Consider the following 16,596-nt stretch of genomic DNA (forward strand, 5'->3'; position numbering starts at 1 on the left):
CCGAGGTCTGTCCCTGGAATGGATTAGGGTGAGGGTGGGTCTTTTTTAAAGAAGGATCTGGGTATCCCAAGAATAAGTTAGGATGGGAATGGTCTTTTTTGCGAAGAAGAATATGTGGAGAGAGGTTCTGGGAATCCCTCAATTGTCCAGGGTGGTTGTCTATGAAGAAGTGGGGCTTAAGTCAGTACGAAGAGGGGGCTGGGTACCCCAGAGGGACTTAGAATTGTGGATGAGGTCTCAGTGCACAGAAGAGGTAGAGGATTAATGGGAAGAGTGTCTGGGTGCTCTGGAGACATGCGTTAGGGTGGTGGGAGGGGTCTAAGTGTGAAGAAAGTTCTGGCTGTCTTTTGTGACGATGAGTCTAGAAGTTCTGGGTAGGCTATTAGGATTGTGGGAAAGGGCCTTAGTGTGTAGAGGGAGTTAAGTAATTTGAACAGAGGGACCTGGGAATCGTGGGAAAGTGGTTAAGGTGGGCAAGGTCTGGGTGTGGAGATGGGTTAGGCCAATGTGAGAAAAGTTTATTGATGTGAGGAACCTGGGCACCAAAGGGAGAAGGTTAGTGGGTGATGGGCTATGTGCAGAGGAGGGAGGTTGAACCATGAAAAGGTGCTGAAAGCGGTCGGGCATTGGGACAGTTTGAGTGGTTGGGGTGTGAAGAGAGAGAGAGACCCTGGGGGTGGAAGCAGAGGAGGAGCGAGCTGTGAGAAATGGGTGGTCCAAGCCTGTGAGGACTCTCCTGGGCATCTGGGGTAGGGATGGGTAGTGTGTTGGTAAGGAGTCAGTAGAGGAAGTATTGACTGAAGAGGTTCCTGTGTGGTAGGTTGGCACCTTGGGCCAGCTGTGGGGCAGGAGGATGAGAGAGTCAACAGGTTGCAAGGATCTGGTGGTGGGAATTTAAGATTCAGAGATGAGATTTGGGTAGATTGACTGGGAAGGGACTGGGGGAAAGGTTTTGTGCTTGGTGTTCTTGTGTGTTCAGGAGAGGAAGGGAGTGGGGTGCGGGTAGAAATATGGAAGCAAAAAGTTAGAGGGGGAAATTGATCTAGGGTGTTGGTAGAGCAGTGATAAAGGGAAAGAACTGTCTCTGGGAAGGCCTGAAGAATCAGTGACTTAGATATGATTTGTCCCCACATCTCCCAGCCCAGGGTGTTGCCACCGTCATGACTGAAGAGTCAGAGGAAACGGTCCTGTACATTGAGCACCGCTATGTCTGCTCTGAGTGCAACCAGCTCTATGGATCCCTGGAGGAGGTGCTCATGCATCAGAACTCCCATGTGCCCCAGCAGCACTTTGAGCTGGTGGGTGTGGCTGACCCCGGAGTCACTGTGGCTGCAGAGGCAGCTTCTGGCACCGGCCTCTATCAGACCCTCGTCCAGGAGAGCCAGTACCAGTGCTTGGAGTGTGGGCAGCTGCTCATGTCACCCAGCCAGCTCCTGGAGCACCAGGAGCTGCACCTGAAGATGATGGCACCCCAGGAGGCAGTGCCAGCTGAGCCACCACCCAAGGCGCCTGCCCTGAGCTCCAGTACCATCCACTATGAGTGTGTGGATTGCAAGGCTCTCTTTGCCAGCCAGGAGCTCTGGCTGAACCACCGGCAGACGCACCTCCGGGCCACTCCCACCAAGCCTCCGACTCCAGTTGTCCTGGGGTCCCCAGTTGTCGTGGGGTCCCCCGTGGGCCAGACCCGCGTGGCTGTGGAGCACTCGTACCGCAAAGCAGAAGAGGGCGGGGAAGGGGCAGCTGTCCCGTCTGCCGCTGCCACCACCACTGAGGTGGTGACCGAGGTGGAGCTGCTCCTCTACAAGTGTTCGGAGTGCTCTCAGCTCTTCCAGCTGCCAGCCGACTTCCTGGAGCATCAGGCCACCCACTTCCCTGCTCCCGCCCCAGAGTCTGAGGAGCCCGTCTTGCAGCAGGAGACTCTGACCCCAGCGCCGGTGGAGGTGCCTGTGTCTCAGCCTGAGCCCGTGCCCTCCTCTGACCACAGTTATGAGCTGCGCAACGGAGAAGCCCTTGGGCGCGATCGCCGGGGGCGCAGGGCACGGAGGAACAACAGCGGAGAGCCAGGCGGGGCAGCCACCCAGGAGCTCTTTTGCTCAGCCTGTGACCAGCTCTTTCTCTCACCTCACCAGCTACAGCAGCACCTGCGGAGTCACCGGGAGGGTGTCTTCAAGTGCCCCCTGTGCAGTCGTGTCTTCCCCAGCCCTTCCAGTCTGGACCAGCACCTTGGAGACCACAGCAGTGAGTCTCATTTCCTGTGCGTGGACTGTGGCCTGGCCTTTGGCACGGAGGCCCTCCTCCTGGCCCACCGGCGAGCCCACACCCCCAATCCTCTGCATTCGTGTCCGTGTGGAAAGACCTTTGTCAACCTCACCAAATTCCTTTATCACCGGCGTACCCACGGGGTTGGGGGTGTCCCTCTGCCCACAACACCAGTCCCCCCCGAGGAGCCCGTCCTTGGCTTTCCTGAGCCAGCCCCAGCAGAGACTGGAGAGCCAGAGGCCCCGGAGCCCCCCGTGGCCGAGGAGAGCTCTGCCGAGCCTGCCGCCCCAGGCACCTACCGCTGCCTCCTCTGCAGTCGCGAGTTTGGCAAGGCGCTGCAGCTGACCCGGCACCAGCGTTTTGTGCACCGGCTGGAACGGCGCCATAAGTGCAGCATCTGTGGCAAGATGTTCAAGAAGAAGTCGCACGTGCGTAACCACCTGCGCACGCACACGGGCGAGCGGCCCTTCCCCTGCCCGGACTGCTCCAAGCCCTTCAACTCGCCCGCCAACCTGGCCCGCCACCGCCTCACACACACAGGAGAGCGGCCCTACCGCTGCGGGGACTGCGGCAAGGCCTTCACCCAGAGCTCCACGCTGAGGCAGCACCGTCTGGTGCATGCCCAGCACTTCCCGTACCGCTGCCAGGAGTGCGGGGTGCGCTTTCACCGGCCCTACCGCCTGCTCATGCACCGCTACCACCACACGGGCGAGTACCCCTACAAGTGTCGCGAGTGCCCCCGCTCCTTCCTGCTGCGCCGGCTGCTGGAGGTGCACCAGCTGGTGGCCCACGCCGGGCGCCAGCCCCACCGCTGCTCGTCCTGTGGCGCTGCCTTCCCCTCCTCGCTGCGGCTGCGGGAGCACCGTTGTGCAGCTGCAGCCGCCCAGGCCCCGCGGCGCTTCGAGTGCGGCACATGTGGCAAGAAAGTGGGCTCAGCCGCTCGGCTGCAGGCGCACGAGGCTGCTCACGCGGCGGCTGGGCCAGGGGAGGTCCTGGCTAAGGAGCCCCCGGCCCCTCGGGCCCCGCGGGCTGCGCGCACACCCATCGCCTCCCCAACAACCCTCGGGAGCGCGGCCCCCGCTGCCCCTGCGGCCCCCGCCCGACGTCGCGGCCTGGAGTGCAGCGAGTGTAAGAAGCTGTTCAGCACAGAGACGTCGCTGCAGGTGCACCAGCGCATCCACACCGGCGAGCGGCCGTACCCGTGCCCTGACTGTGGCAAGGCCTTTCGTCAGAGTACCCACCTGAAGGACCACCGCCGCCTGCACACCGGTGAGCGGCCGTTTGCCTGTGAAGTGTGTGGTAAGGCCTTTGCCATCTCCATGCGCTTGGCAGAACATCGCCGCATCCACACGGGCGAACGGCCCTACTCGTGCCCCGACTGTGGCAAGAGCTACCGCTCCTTCTCCAACCTGTGGAAGCACCGCAAGACCCACCAGCAGCAGCACCAGGCAGCTGTGCGGCAGCAGCTGGCAGAGGCCGAAGCCGCCGTGGGCCTGGCTGTGATGGAGACTGCAGTGGAGGCTCTGCCCCTGGTGGAGGCCATTGAGATCTACCCTCTGGCTGAGGCCGAGGGGGTCCAGATCAGTGGCTGACTGCAGCTCGTTTCCCTCTTCAGCACTACCAGGCCCGGTTGCTGAAGAACCTCCACCGCCCCCTTAGGTCTCTGTACATACTGTGCCCCTTTCCACTGCTCCCAACTGCCATGTAAGTTCTGTAACTGGATTTATTGTCTTCTGAGGGGGGTGCTGTAGGGTCCTTGACATGACATGAATAAAGGTGGGCCCCCCCACACCTGTTAGCACTGGTGGCCCCAAGGTAAAACAGTCAATAAAGACTGACTTGGACATGTACGTGCTTTTGTCTGGCCTGACTGTGTGGGATGGTGGAACTTGTTAACTAACTGTGAGCCCCCAGGTTCTTGGGTCTGACTTGTCATGGCTGCATCCCCAGTGCGTAGAGCAGAGCCTGGCAAGCGGTGGAGGTCAGTAAACGGGAACCCAGAACCTAAGAGGAGGACTTGGAGTCCGTGGGCTCTCTGAGCAGTGACTTCCCTCTGGTCATAGGTCGGGGCAGTGTGGTTCTCTGACCACTAGAGGTCCCCAAAGCCCCATGGAAAAACTTGAAGCTGTTTCTGCTTGGGGGCAGGAACCTTTAGGAAAGTCTTCAGGTTGTTCTTACTACCGTGTTGCCCCTGCTCTGGCCTGATGTGAGCGGTCTCCTCCAAGGCCATCTGGTGTTCTCATCATGGACCCCTGAGGGCAAATGCACGTCTCGGAAAGGTATGATCTCCGGGGCAGTGGAGGAGGTGGCTTCTGGGACAAGATCCAGCTGTGGGGCTGCAGAAGATGAACAGTTTCTGGGGGTAGGAAGGTGCTCTGACACCCACCTGGAGTTAGCCAACAGTTGCTTGTTGTGGCGGGAGAGGTGGTTGGGGTGGCTGGCTGATATTTGAATGCCTAATTTGTCTCAAGTGTTTGCCTACATTTTTTGGAATCTTCACCCTGGTCCTGTGACAAGAACATTTTGTAGGAAAGGAATCTGAAGTCAAAAGTAGTGAGGAGACTTACCCAAGGTCATTCAACCCGCACAGGGCAGAGCTTGAATTTCAGCGTAGTTTCATTTGACTTAATCCCCTGTGTGCTTCCCTCTACATTCTGCTGTCTTCTACATCCTTGAGGGGGAGGGCGGTGGAGAAGAGATGGTGACTGTGTGACTGGAAGTGCCTGGCTTCTATGCTAGTCTTTGTCTCTAACAGCCCCCTGCTCCCCCCCCACACCCCGCTGCAGGGTTACCCCAGTCTTTTTGTTAGGATTCTTACTGGAACCCTAGGGAATGAGAGGTAAAGGGAGCTCTTTGCATTGAGACCAGTGGAAAGGGAGGCCTAAGAGTTGCCCCCTCAGCCTCTCCATTGCTCTTGATTGACTCCCTTTAGCAATCCTGTAGCCCTCTGTGGGCACTGGGGCTTAGGCTTAGGCTTCATTGTTTAAAAAGGTAAAGCTCTCAACCCTTTGATATCTTGAAAGCTCCTAATGAAGAACAGCACTTATCTGTTAAGCCGTGGTTTTTGACCAGAGCGTGTTGATCGTGGGTTCCATCTTTTAGTAACCTCATACCCTACAGAAAGGGCTAGAACCATCTTAGCTGAGCATTCCAGAGCCCCTTAATCCACAAGTAAAGATTCATTCTCAAACCGCTTGCTTTTAAGAAGAGCTGTAACATCGAGAAAGTCATGTCAAATAAATAGAACAGTTAGAGGATTTCTCTTTGCAAAACCAGATAAAAATCAGGCTGAATCAAGGGACAGGAATGGAGGGAAAAACCCTGAGGGTTCTGGTTGACTCCACAATAAAGATGCTTTCAGCAGAGAAGCAAGCTCTATGACAGTGCCAGGGGCAGGGGTCACCTCTATTGTGGTTCCTTTCTAGAGCCTCCTAGTGAGAACTTTTCAAGACTCCCTTGAGAAAAGTTTATGTGCACAAACGTGTTTATGAACAAGAATCATTGTTCACCCCACTGAAACTTCCAGAGTCTTCAGTTGGACCATGGTCCTAAAGAAGATGCACTAATCAAACCCTTGTTGGATGCTGGAGTTTGAGTTGGACAGGCAAAGGCTCTTGAACTTTATGTTTGGGAATTTCCCCAGAGATTTGGATCCAGCAGCTTGTCTTGAGACTGAGGAATCTGCATTTTGAACACAGCAATTTTGGTGGTGGTGACTTGACCCCACAAAGAACCTTGCGTTGCTAAGCGATTTTTCAGATAGAGAAGCTGCTTCAGCGGAGCACTCAAGGGAACGGAATGGTGGTCCTCCAGTGACAACACGTTCTTCAGGGTGTGTGAGGCCAAGTGTGGCTGTGCAGGGCGCTGCTTGGAACAGTTGAGCACATTTACGGGGCTGCAAGTGGATGCCACCAAGTTCAGCTCTGGAGTGCTCTTGCATGTGCCATCTCTGACTGTCACAGACTGGCCTGGGAGACTGAGTCCGTTCGGGTCTATATGGCTCTGACTGCATCCCCCTACAGGCAGAGGACTGGAACAAAAGACCTGTTTTCCAGCCCAACATGCCACTCTCCCATCCCTACTGACTTGGCTTGAGAGTTGGAGAAGCACTTTTCTGTCTTGCCAAAACAATGCAGTGCTGGTAATTCTTAATTTTTTGGCTGCACCATGTTATCTGTGGGATTCTAGTTCCCTTACCAGGGATGGGACCTGTGCCTCCCTGCAGTGGGAGCACAGAGCACAGAGTCCTAACCACTGGACCATCAGGGAATTCCCAAAGTGTTAATACTTTCTCTCTTTCAAAATGATCAAACCCTCTCCTACTCTTTTCCTTTCTCCTGTTCCCCTATCCCTCGCTATTGAATTTTGCAGAATCCCAGCACCTCTGTGTCAGGCATACATCAGAGGGTAGAGTGATGACAGGAAGACCTGACGACAGTGAGATGACCCACTGATGATTTTCAGCGGTGAGATCTTAGGGATCAGCCCATGGTCTGGTGTGTGAAACAAGTCGTTCCTGCTGAATGACAAGCACGGAAATTTGAGCGCACTGATGTCATTCTGAAAAAGAAGTCAGATGTGTATCTTGTATCACCAGACAACTTCAAAGTCAACTCTTTTTAAATGGTCTCTTAAGTCCTCTGTGGATGGAAGTAGGGAACTGCTCTCTGGCTTCCTGATTTGCTCATAGTACTCATTTATCGACATCTGTCTGCTGGAGATCATCTTGAATCCTTACCACCACCACAGGCTACATATTGTCCCTGTGTAATAGACGCCGACATTGAAGCTCACACACTGAAGGTCACATATCTATAAAATGGCATAAGAGATTTATTTCTTTTTGTGTCACACGGGCATATGGGATCTTAGTTCCCCAATGAGGGATCGAACCCAAGCATCCTGCAGTCGAAACACGGAGTCTTAACCACTGGATTGCAAGGGAGGTCCCCAGAAATGAGATTTTTTTTTTTTTAAAAGCTTAGTTTATTGAAAGATAATTGAGTGAGTGAATTCACTCAGTCGTGTCCGATTCTTCGCGACCCCATGGACTGTAGCCTACCAGGCTCCTCCATCCATGGGATTTTCCAGGCAAGAATACTGGAGTGGGTTGCCATTTCCTTCTCCAAGAAATGAGATTTAAATTCAGGAATTTGAATTCATTCTAAGATTCTAGACTTGTTTTTTTAATTGGTGAAAAAAAAGTTGCTCAGGCCTTACTTCTGAACATTCAACAGAAGTAAAGCCTTCCCCTCCCAGGCACACACACGCCCACCCCACACCCTGACTTCCCCACCACCTTTCCCAAGATAGGAGACCAAGGAGAGCAGGCAGTGTTTCTCTCTGTACAGTTTTTCATTTTTTATTTTTTGATGTTGTTCAGATGAATGACACACTCAAGTTACAAAAATGGGGCCTTAAAAGAAGCACATTGTACAATGAACAAGCAGATTGGAGTTAAGAACACTGAAACGCTAACCCGCTACCACGAGAAGAGACAGGGAGGGGGGTCCAGGGTGGAAGGGGAGGGGCTACATGGGACCAACAGAACTGAAAGGGGGGCTAACTTGGTGAGGACGGAGGAGAGGCAGACCTCCTCCAGGGCCTGCTCCGTGTCTGTCTGGGTGAGACTCCTCGGTCTCCCTTGCCCACTACTAGCCACTCTTCCCCTCTCCATTCGAACCTGGTCTTTCAAAGGGGAGAGACACCCACCCCAGAAAGGGCTGAACCAGTTTCATCTTCACAAGGTGGGTGGTCACCTTGCCCTCGTGAAACAGCCTTGGATTTGGGAGGTGAGGGTGGCAGCAGTGACACGAGAAGCCAGAAGGGAGCCGGCAGACAGGGACTGACCACAGAGCAGGCTCCTGCTTTTCTCCAGGCTCCTCGCCCGCTCCCCACCCTACCATGATCCAAAGGGCCTCTCCACAAGTTGCTGAGAGAGGCCCCCAGTCACCCTGCAATCATATAAATAAATAAATACTGAGCCCCTGGGCTTGGGGGGACAGGTCGGGGGAGGGACAGCGGGGACAGAGGAAAGGAGAGGAAGGAGAGGCAGAGGGGAGGGGTCACAGACATAGTAAATAGTTGTCTCCGTCCCAGCAACGCTTCTCTCTGGATTTTTCTCTCCTTTTTGTGTTTGTTTAACAAGGAGCTAACATCTCAAGGACAAATACTTAAAAATATACATTATTTTTTCTTTGTTTTGTTCCCCTTTCTCATCGTCATCTTGCTTTGGAGACTGCTGAGGTCAAAGTTCAAACCGCATGAAGGAACTGCGGCTTGGAGTTTTTGTGTATTTTTTTTTTATTTTTATTTTTTAATTTTTTTCACTTTTTTTTCCAACGTATAAAAAGGTAGCGGAGTTGTCTGTGGGTTTTTTTTTTTTAATGGTTAAATCTTTGGTTTGTTTCTTTTTTCTCTTGGAGGCCTTTGTCTCTCGCACTTGCCTTTCCCACTCAGAGGCCAGTGGGGGCCCGCGTGTCTCAGTCTTGCTCAGTCTGTTTCACTCTCTCTCTCACTCAGTTCTCCCTACCCTGGGCTAAAGGGAGAGAGGCACCCTGGGGTTTGGGTGGGGGTTGGGGGGGCGAGATCTAGCCAGGTCAAGAGGTGCCCTCACCACATGGCTAGTCCCTTACCCCATCTTCCCAGGGTGCAGGGCTTGGAGAGCCTCTCTTGGCCTTCCCAGGGAGGAGACCTGCAGGAAACTCAGAGCCTTAACCCTCCTCCTGGTCGTAGCCCCAGGTCATACAGAGCCTTGGTTCTTCAGCGCCACTGACCCTGCCTCCCCTCCCCCAGTCTTTCCTCCCACTCCCAGCCCCCGCCCTCCCAGAAGAGGCCAGAGAGAGGTGTTTTAGTTACTGGCAAGTTTTTTTTTCTTTTTTTTTTGGCACAATTAAAAGGCCCACTGTTAGGTAGACCCAGTCTCTGTCCCTCCCTTGAGTAAGGAGGTCAGGTTGGGGAGGAGAAATTCAGAGGGCTCCCACTTTCTCCAGTCCACTCATCCTTCTTCCTAGCCCAGGCCCCTGGCCCCCCATCTCAGACATCTCCCCTAGCCCAGAACCTGGCCTGGGCTCTCCTTCCCCAACCCCACATAAAGTTCCCCAGCCCCCCAACTCTCTCACTCACACACAGACACACGGACACAGGCTCTGTACAGACCACAAAATAAAAACGATGAGATAGTTTTGTTTCCCGGAGTCGAGACGGGGGTGGCTGGAGTGGAAGGGGCAGAGGGAGGTGGGGGGCATGAATTCCCCCATCACCTTCCTAACCCTGGCTCCCTCAGCCCCCCCAGCCCCTTGCCCTGGCTGGCCCCCAGCCAACGATATTTGGTTTCCATTTTTTTAACATTAAAGTTCTATGAGGTATTTGGTGCCTTATCTCGAGTCCTCGGGGGGGAGGGGCCCGAGGGGGGAGACCGTGGGGCACACTTCGCCCCTCCCCTCCCGCCCCACCCCCTTACCCAATATTTGGTTTCACAGCTGTAAGTTAAAGCGTTGGGATTTGGTTTATTTTTTCCCCCTTCCCAGGAATTTTCTTTTTCTCTTTGTTTTTTTTTTCCCTAGATAATGGGGTTGGATGGGGAGAGTCCCCACCACCCTGGCTGCATGGGGGTCCCTCCACCAGTGTCAGGGCATCGGCCCATCCCTGCCCCCTGCTTCCTCCTCTCCTCTCTGCCTGCTTCCTACTGGGGTGAAGGAGCAGTCTGGGAGGCAGGACTTGATGGGGAGGAAGCAGGATGAAGTGGGTGGTGGTGAGTCCTGGATTTTCTTTCCTTTTTTTTTTTTTCCCCTTTTTTTTTCCTTTTTTTTTTTTTTTTTTTTTTTCTATTTTTTGGTCTAGAATCATAGTTTATTGAGTCATCTCCACCATGCCTTCCATGCTGCCTGTCTTCTCGGAGGGGTTTTTGGTTGCAATTCCTTTCACTTGGCTCTGCTCAAACGTCCTTCCTATCCGTTCAGGAGCCCTTGGCCCCATCTCAACCCTTGGGCTAGGGCCCAGGCCCGCTAGCCAGTCCTTTCTCTTCAGGAAATAAAAACGGACAAAATCAGAAGTAGGGTAAGGGCGGGGAGTCGGTTCAGCGGAGATGCTTACATTCTGGCGAGGATGGGTCGACGGCATGCCAGGCCCCATCGGTGCCAGGGTGGGAGGGGCAACCGCTCCACCACTTCCCAGACAAGGCACCCCGAGACCCCTGAAACAGCCGAGTCTCTGCTGCCTCCGTGGCCCAGCCTGAAAGTTTCATTTCCCAGGTGGGAGAAGGGAGACAACAAAGAAAGTGAGAATGCTGAGGCCTCGGGGCCCAGGGTGGCATCCGAGGCTCCGTCTGCCTCTCCTGGGAGTGTCCGGCAGCCCCGCCAGTCTCCTGGGGCTCTCCCCTCCCTCTGCGCCTGCCCAGCCAGGGGCGGGGGCCACTCTGATTTCAATGGCTCGCGTCCTTCACAGCAACACTTTGGTTTGAGGAGTGACACAGAGAAACAAGGAGATGGAGAGAGGTGAGAGAGGAGGAGAGGAAGAGGGAGGGACAGCCGAGAGAAAGGAGGAGAGGGGGGAGACGACAGACCGAAGAGAACAGAAGAACTCAAGAGGAGGAATCAAACCACCCGAAAGTTTGTTAGTTTTCCTTCGTCCATTCTTTTTTGCTTTCTCATTTCTTTTTTCCTGTTTTGTTTTTTTAAAGCTTCTTCAGTTGATTGGGGGGGGCGGGGAGCTTGGGGCTCTTCACCCCCGTCCCTGACACCCTCTCTCAGCCCTGCCCACCCGCTTCCATCCGCCCTGGCTGAGGGACAGGCCCGGCCCCAGCCGCCCCTCCAGCTTTCCCGAAGACGACGTCCATGAGGTATTTGTGAAGAGAAAGAAGCATCCATCCTTCCATCCGCCTCGGGGACCAAAGGCCTGGACCAGTGGTGCAGGGGCCTGGCTCCACCTCGCGGCTCCTTCTTATTCGTTGAAGAGTCCTCGTCTTCTTTCCCTTAAATATATATATATCTATAAATATCTTTCTTTTTTCCTAGTTTTAATTTATTGTTTGGTTTGTTTTTTTTTTGGTTCAAAACTTTGTTGGCCTCCCCAGTAGCAGGAGGGCAACGTGGCTCCCAGCAGCGTCTCTCCTCTTCCGTAGAGATGCGTCCGGGGCTGGGCAAACATGGGGTCCAGCCAAGACTCGAGGGAGGTCTCATGGGAGTGGTGGTCACCACAGCGCCCACTCGGATGGGGACCACGGGCCATGGCACTGTCCCTGCCACACCGACCCTGATGGGGACGCCATCTGGAGGAACCCCACCACTGGGGTGTGTGCGTGCGTGTGTGCGTGTGGGGTGGAGAGGGGAGGGAGAGGCATCTGCCAGGATCAGAGGGGCACAGGGCGGGGAAGAGCGAGGTGAGTTCTCTTTTTGGTTTCTGGTCAAAAATGTCAAAGAACGTGAAGGATCCCACGGATAGGCACTGGAATATGAATTTTTTTTTTTTCTTTAAGGGAAACTGACAGACGAGGATGGAAAAAAAGACAACTTCTACGCCCTCACCTTCTCCTCTCTTGCCTGAAACTTCCTCCTTCCCTTGGACCAGGGATAGTGGGAGGTTCCAGAACTGAGGAGGGTGACGGGTGGGCAGGGTGGGGTGGGGTAGGGGGAACATGTGAGAGCTAGAGCTTGGCAAAATGGCCCAGCCCACCCTTCAAAGGGAAAGGGCGGGGGAGGTAAAAGGGCTGAAAAGTCATCCCAGGCCTTGCCTGGAACTCTCCCCTGGGTGGGGGAGGGAGGAGGTTAAAGTGGGAGTCCCGGGGAAGGGGGGACACATGACAGGGACACATTCTGTCGAGCACAACGCTAAAAATTCTGTACATCCTTTGGATGAAGCTACTGAATATTTGGTGTAAGTTTGTTCACGCCCTTTCTCTTTCACCTTCTGGAAAAAGAGTATTTGGTGGGTGGTTCTGAGCCCACCCCCCACCCCCACCGCAGGCCGTGCCCTGTCTTGGCTGGCCCAGGGCCGGGGGGTACAGGCTGGGAGGCTGGCACATTCTCTTCTTCCTTTTCTGGCCACCGCCCCCCCCAGGGGGGAGCCCTGGCCCTACAGCCAGGGGTCGTGTAAGGTCCGCCCTACTGAGGCTGCTCTGCCCCTGGCTGGGTGCTTATTTGGTGTCATAGCAGTGAGGGTGAGCACGTTGAGGTCTGGCTCCAGACTGGTATTTGGTTTGTTCGGTTTGGTGAGGAATTTTTTGTTTGTTTTTTGTTTGAATGTTTGTTTTTCACCTCTGGTTCCTTTGGGGCAGCTGGTTTCTTTGTGATTATTTTTGGTTTTCTTTTTTCTGTTGGTTGATTTCTTTTCTTTTTTTTTTTCTTTTTGGTTTGTTGGTTGGTCTTTTGTTTTTTATTTTTTTATTTTTTGGTCTTTCCTCCCTTGTCACTCCTGCTCCGAGGACCCTCGGTGCCCCCACCGCCGGCCTCCTCACCTGCTTCCCAGGCGGGGGGTGGAGCCGGGGGCGGGGGGTCTGAGGAGTCGGAGGGGAGGCATGGCGGGCCCTCACTCGGGCTTGGACCCTACCTCGGGTCCCCCTGGGCCTCCAGGGGTCTGTGCTGCCGTCTCACTGCAGGTAGAGGAGGACGAGGAGGAGGACGAGGAGGAGGACGAGGAGAGGCCAGGAGACTTGCTGGAGATGGAGGCCGCCACGGCTGCAGCGGCTGCTGAGACCAGGCCCACGCCAGGCGGGGCGCTGAGCAGGGGCAGCCCAGCGTGGTTCAAGAAGAGTGGTGAGGTCACCAGGCCCGGGCTCCCTGGGGCTGCGCCAGCCGCCCCCAGCACCAGGTTCCCGCTGCTGTCAAGGCTGGTAAGGGGCAGGGTTCCACCAGAGGCCAGGGCTGGGAGGGAGAGAGAGAGGCTGAGCTGGCCTCCCAGCATCCGGCCCGCGGTGCCCTCTGTCCTCCCATCTGACCCACGGACCCCGTCAGCACCCCTCACACCTTCCCCAGAGGTGAGATGGGTATGAAGAGATGAGCGATGCAGTGAGCGAGGGCAGGATGGCATGGCTGGAGCAGCAAAGGGGGGCTCCAGGCCCCGGGGGACGGGGCTGGTGACAGTGGGAGTGACCTAAGGCAGCACGCACCTTGGATAGTGGCCAAAGGGTTGTTGCTCATGAGGGCTGGACTCAGCCCGGAGCTCAACCCCACCATTGTGCTTCTGCAAGAGGCAAAGCAGAGGCGTTAGCGGGGCAGAGACCCTCCCGCAGGACCAGGGGCGCAGCTCCCCACCCTGGAAGCAGCAGCGACCCTGCTTCTCCCCCACAGCCTCCTACCTGCTGCTGCCCACTTACCCCGTGCTGGGGCTCAGGCCCGACAAACCGATGGCCGAGTGGCTGCCTTGAGGGCTGGGATTTGTGCTGTTGGTGGTGGCCGGGGGTGGGGGGGTGACAGAGGGGATGGAATTGAGGGGGGGCCGGCCCCGCCCCGGCCCACCCCTCCAGCTGTCCGGCTGGGGTGGAGTGTCCCCACAGCTGAGGATAAGGTAGTAACTGCCAGAGAGAGACAAAGAGATGGAGACTTCAGCTTTCACTCGTCCTCCACCGAGGTCGATGCCTGCCCAGTCCCTCAACCTCTCCTCAGAACACATTTAGGCCTCCTGCCCTTTTGTCCCACAGCCTCTCCCGCAATGACAGTAATCCCATCACAAGCGGCAGCCACCACTGGGCCTCTGCCCTGAGCCCAGAGTGCGCTCACACCCTGCTTATCCAGCCCTGAATCTCACCTCTGGGCCCCTTTGTACAAAGAACCAGGGGTGCCCAGAGGACAGACCCCTATGGCTCCCTCTAGGGGCCAGGAAGGGGGTTGCAGCTGAGGCTGAGAGCGCAGAGCGCAGACTCAGGTCAGACACCCGGGACAACAATTCCCAGCTTTGTAACATCGCAGCTGTGCCCTTGGGTGAGTACCTTCACCTCTCTGGCCTTCAGTTCCCTCATCTGGAAAATGGGGAACATAACAGAGTCTAATAAAATGGGTGTGAAGTCAACACTCATTATAAAGAGTTTAGACCTAGAACCAGGCACACACCCTTACTACTTTACAAACTTCCACTTACTATTTCTTAACCTGAGGGGGGGCAATTTGGTGTTTGTTTTTATATTATTTTTATATATGGTGTTAAACATGCCCTACCCCCAGGAAGGGGGCTTCCCAGGTGGCGCTAGCGGTGAGGAACCCACCTGCCAATGCAGGAGACCTAAGAGACGCCGGTTCGTTCTCTGGGTCGGGAAGATCCCTTGGAGGAGGGCAGGGCAACCCACTCCAGTATTCTTGCCTGGGAAATCCCATGGACAGAGGAACCTGGCGGGCTACAGTCCATGAGGTCACACAGAGTTGGACACGACTGAAGCAACTTAGTACGCACGCGCCCCAGGAAGGAACAAAGGAGGGCTTTGGGTACAAAAGTGTGTATGTGCATATGTGCATACACACTTTTGTATGTCTATATTCATGGATGTAGCTTCGGTATATATGATACATTCACAATCATTTTACAACTGAGACTCAGAGAGGTAAAGTTACTTCTGGAGTTCACAGTTTATAAATGCCAGAAACAGAATCCAGACACATCACCTTTATCAGCCTCCTGCTTTTCTCATATGAAATTATGGAGCAGATAAAGCCTGAGCTGCTCTGGCAGGTAGGGGTGAGTCTGTCCTCTTCCCCATCCCCCACCTCCAGGCTCAGTCTCGAGGCCCATAAATGCCCTGAGACACCGTGGCCTTGAGGACCTCAGGCTCGAGCCTGGCCTGCGTTCTCCCAGCACCCTGTCACTGCCCACTGCCCGCTCTGACCTGTTGTGCTCAGACTGCTGGAAGCTTGGGACAACGGCAGGGTCCCGGCGCCCCCTTGTGGTGTGACCTGGGGAGAGAGGAGAGAAGGTGCTGTCTTCCAGCAGCTCCCCTTGGGTCATCCCCGTGTGGCTGCACCTTGGGGCAGTTCTGTGTGTGGCCACGCCAGTATGCGCCAGTGGTGCCTGGATCTCCGTCAGAACAGTGTGTGCTGTGTGACTCTGCTCCACCCATGTGACAGCCTGTCCCCAAGGGTGGCTCTCCCTGCCTCCACCCATTCTAGGAACACTGTGGACAACCAGATAGGTTGTGCTTCACACGAGGTGCCAGCCAAGGGGTGAGGGTGTGCCTGAGCTTGGAGACCCCTCCTCCCCGCGCGGGGCTCTTGGTACCAGGTGGGGGCTGTAGCTGGCCGGCTTGCCCGGGCTGGGCAGCATTGGGGCCGCGCTGCAGGGGTTGATGCGTTTCTCCTTCTGGCGCCGGTTGCAGAACCAGACGCGGATTACTTCCTTCTCCATGTGCAGCTGCTCTGCGATCAGCAGGATCTCCTCTGAGGTAGGCTTCTGGTTCTGCGGACAGAGGGCTCGTCAGCCCCGAGCGCACCCTCCCGCCAGCCCTCGGGGCCGCCCCGGGGTGGGACCTCACCGCTAGAAAACTCTTCTCTAAGGCGAAGCGGACGTTTGTCTCGATGCTGGTCCTCTTCTTGCGTCTCCGGCCGGGGAGCCCATCGAAACCCAGGCTGGGGCTGCTCAGCTGGTTGGGGCTGGGCAGGCTTGAGTCCACAGACATAGTCTCTGTGTCCGGGAGGAGATGGGGGCGTGAGAGGGCGTCTCCCCCGGCCCGCCGCCCGTGCGGGAACCCCAGCCCAAGTCCCACCTGCGTCATTGAGCCACTTCTCCAGGAGGGGCTTGAGTTTGCACATGTTCTTGAAGCTCAGGTTGAGGGCCTCGAAGCGGGAAATGGTCGTCTGGCTGAAGTCGTTGCCATAGAGCTTGCCCATGGCCAGGCCCACGTCACCCTGGGCCGGTGGGGCGGAGAAGGGACCGTGGTCAGGGCTGGGCAGAAGGCTCAGCCCCGCCCAGCATCTAACCCCGCCCCAACCCCGCCCATTAGATGATTCTACCCCCTTCACCCCGCCTACTAGACGCCTATGCTCCCCGCCCCTCACCCTGCCCACCATCTGGCCACACCCTCTACCCCGCCCACCAGATAACGAGGCCCCACCCCTCCCGCCACCAGAGGGTCCCGCCGCCCTGTCACCCCACGCCCACCGCCTGTCCTGGCGGGCGGCCTCAGACCTGTGTGAAACCCAGCTTGATGCGGCGTTGCTTGAAGGTGCGAGCGAACTGCTCCAGCTCCTCCAGATCACTGGGCTCCTCGGGATGGGATGGTGGCTCCAAGCATTTGGGGGGCTGCGGGTGTGAGAGGTGCGGATCGGGCAGCGTGGGGCGGGTCACGGCCTGGTGGGGTGGGCAGGTGGGTGGGATGCAGGCCCGAGGACCAGGATGGGGCTCAACCTTGGCTGGTCC

General features: G+C 56.0%; 2 protein-coding genes across 3 annotated transcripts in view; one reads left to right on the forward strand and one right to left on the reverse strand.

Annotated features, from left to right (window-relative positions):
- ZNF574 (zinc finger protein 574) overlaps positions 1-4,107 on the forward strand; it is a 5,735-nt gene extending 1,628 nt beyond the window's left edge. For both annotated transcript variants that reach the window (XM_010863031.1, XM_010863023.1), the window contains exon 2: positions 1,141-4,107. In XM_010863031.1, the coding sequence (XP_010861333.1) occupies positions 1,161-3,851 (2,691 nt within the window). In that variant the 5' untranslated portion in view covers positions 1,141-1,160 and the 3' untranslated portion in view covers positions 3,852-4,107. The remainder of the gene's footprint in view (positions 1-1,140) is intronic.
- Positions 4,108-12,448: 8,341 nt separating this feature from the next.
- The window catches only part of POU2F2 (POU class 2 homeobox 2), a 31,881-nt gene continuing 27,733 nt past the window's right edge, over positions 12,449-16,596 (reverse strand). The window contains 8 exon segments of the mRNA XM_010863041.1: positions 12,449-13,118; positions 13,571-13,694; positions 13,697-13,768; positions 15,071-15,137; positions 15,460-15,636; positions 15,713-15,861; positions 15,944-16,085; positions 16,366-16,527. Coding sequence (XP_010861343.1) covers positions 13,079-13,118; positions 13,571-13,694; positions 13,697-13,768; positions 15,071-15,137; positions 15,460-15,636; positions 15,713-15,861; positions 15,944-16,085; positions 16,366-16,527 — 933 coding nt within the window. The 3' untranslated portion in view covers positions 12,449-13,078.

Source organism: Bison bison, unplaced genomic scaffold, assembly GCF_000754665.1.
Source record: "Bison bison bison isolate TAMUID 2011002044 unplaced genomic scaffold, Bison_UMD1.0 scf7180017858349, whole genome shotgun sequence".
Lineage (NCBI taxonomy): Eukaryota > Metazoa > Chordata > Mammalia > Artiodactyla > Bovidae > Bison > Bison bison.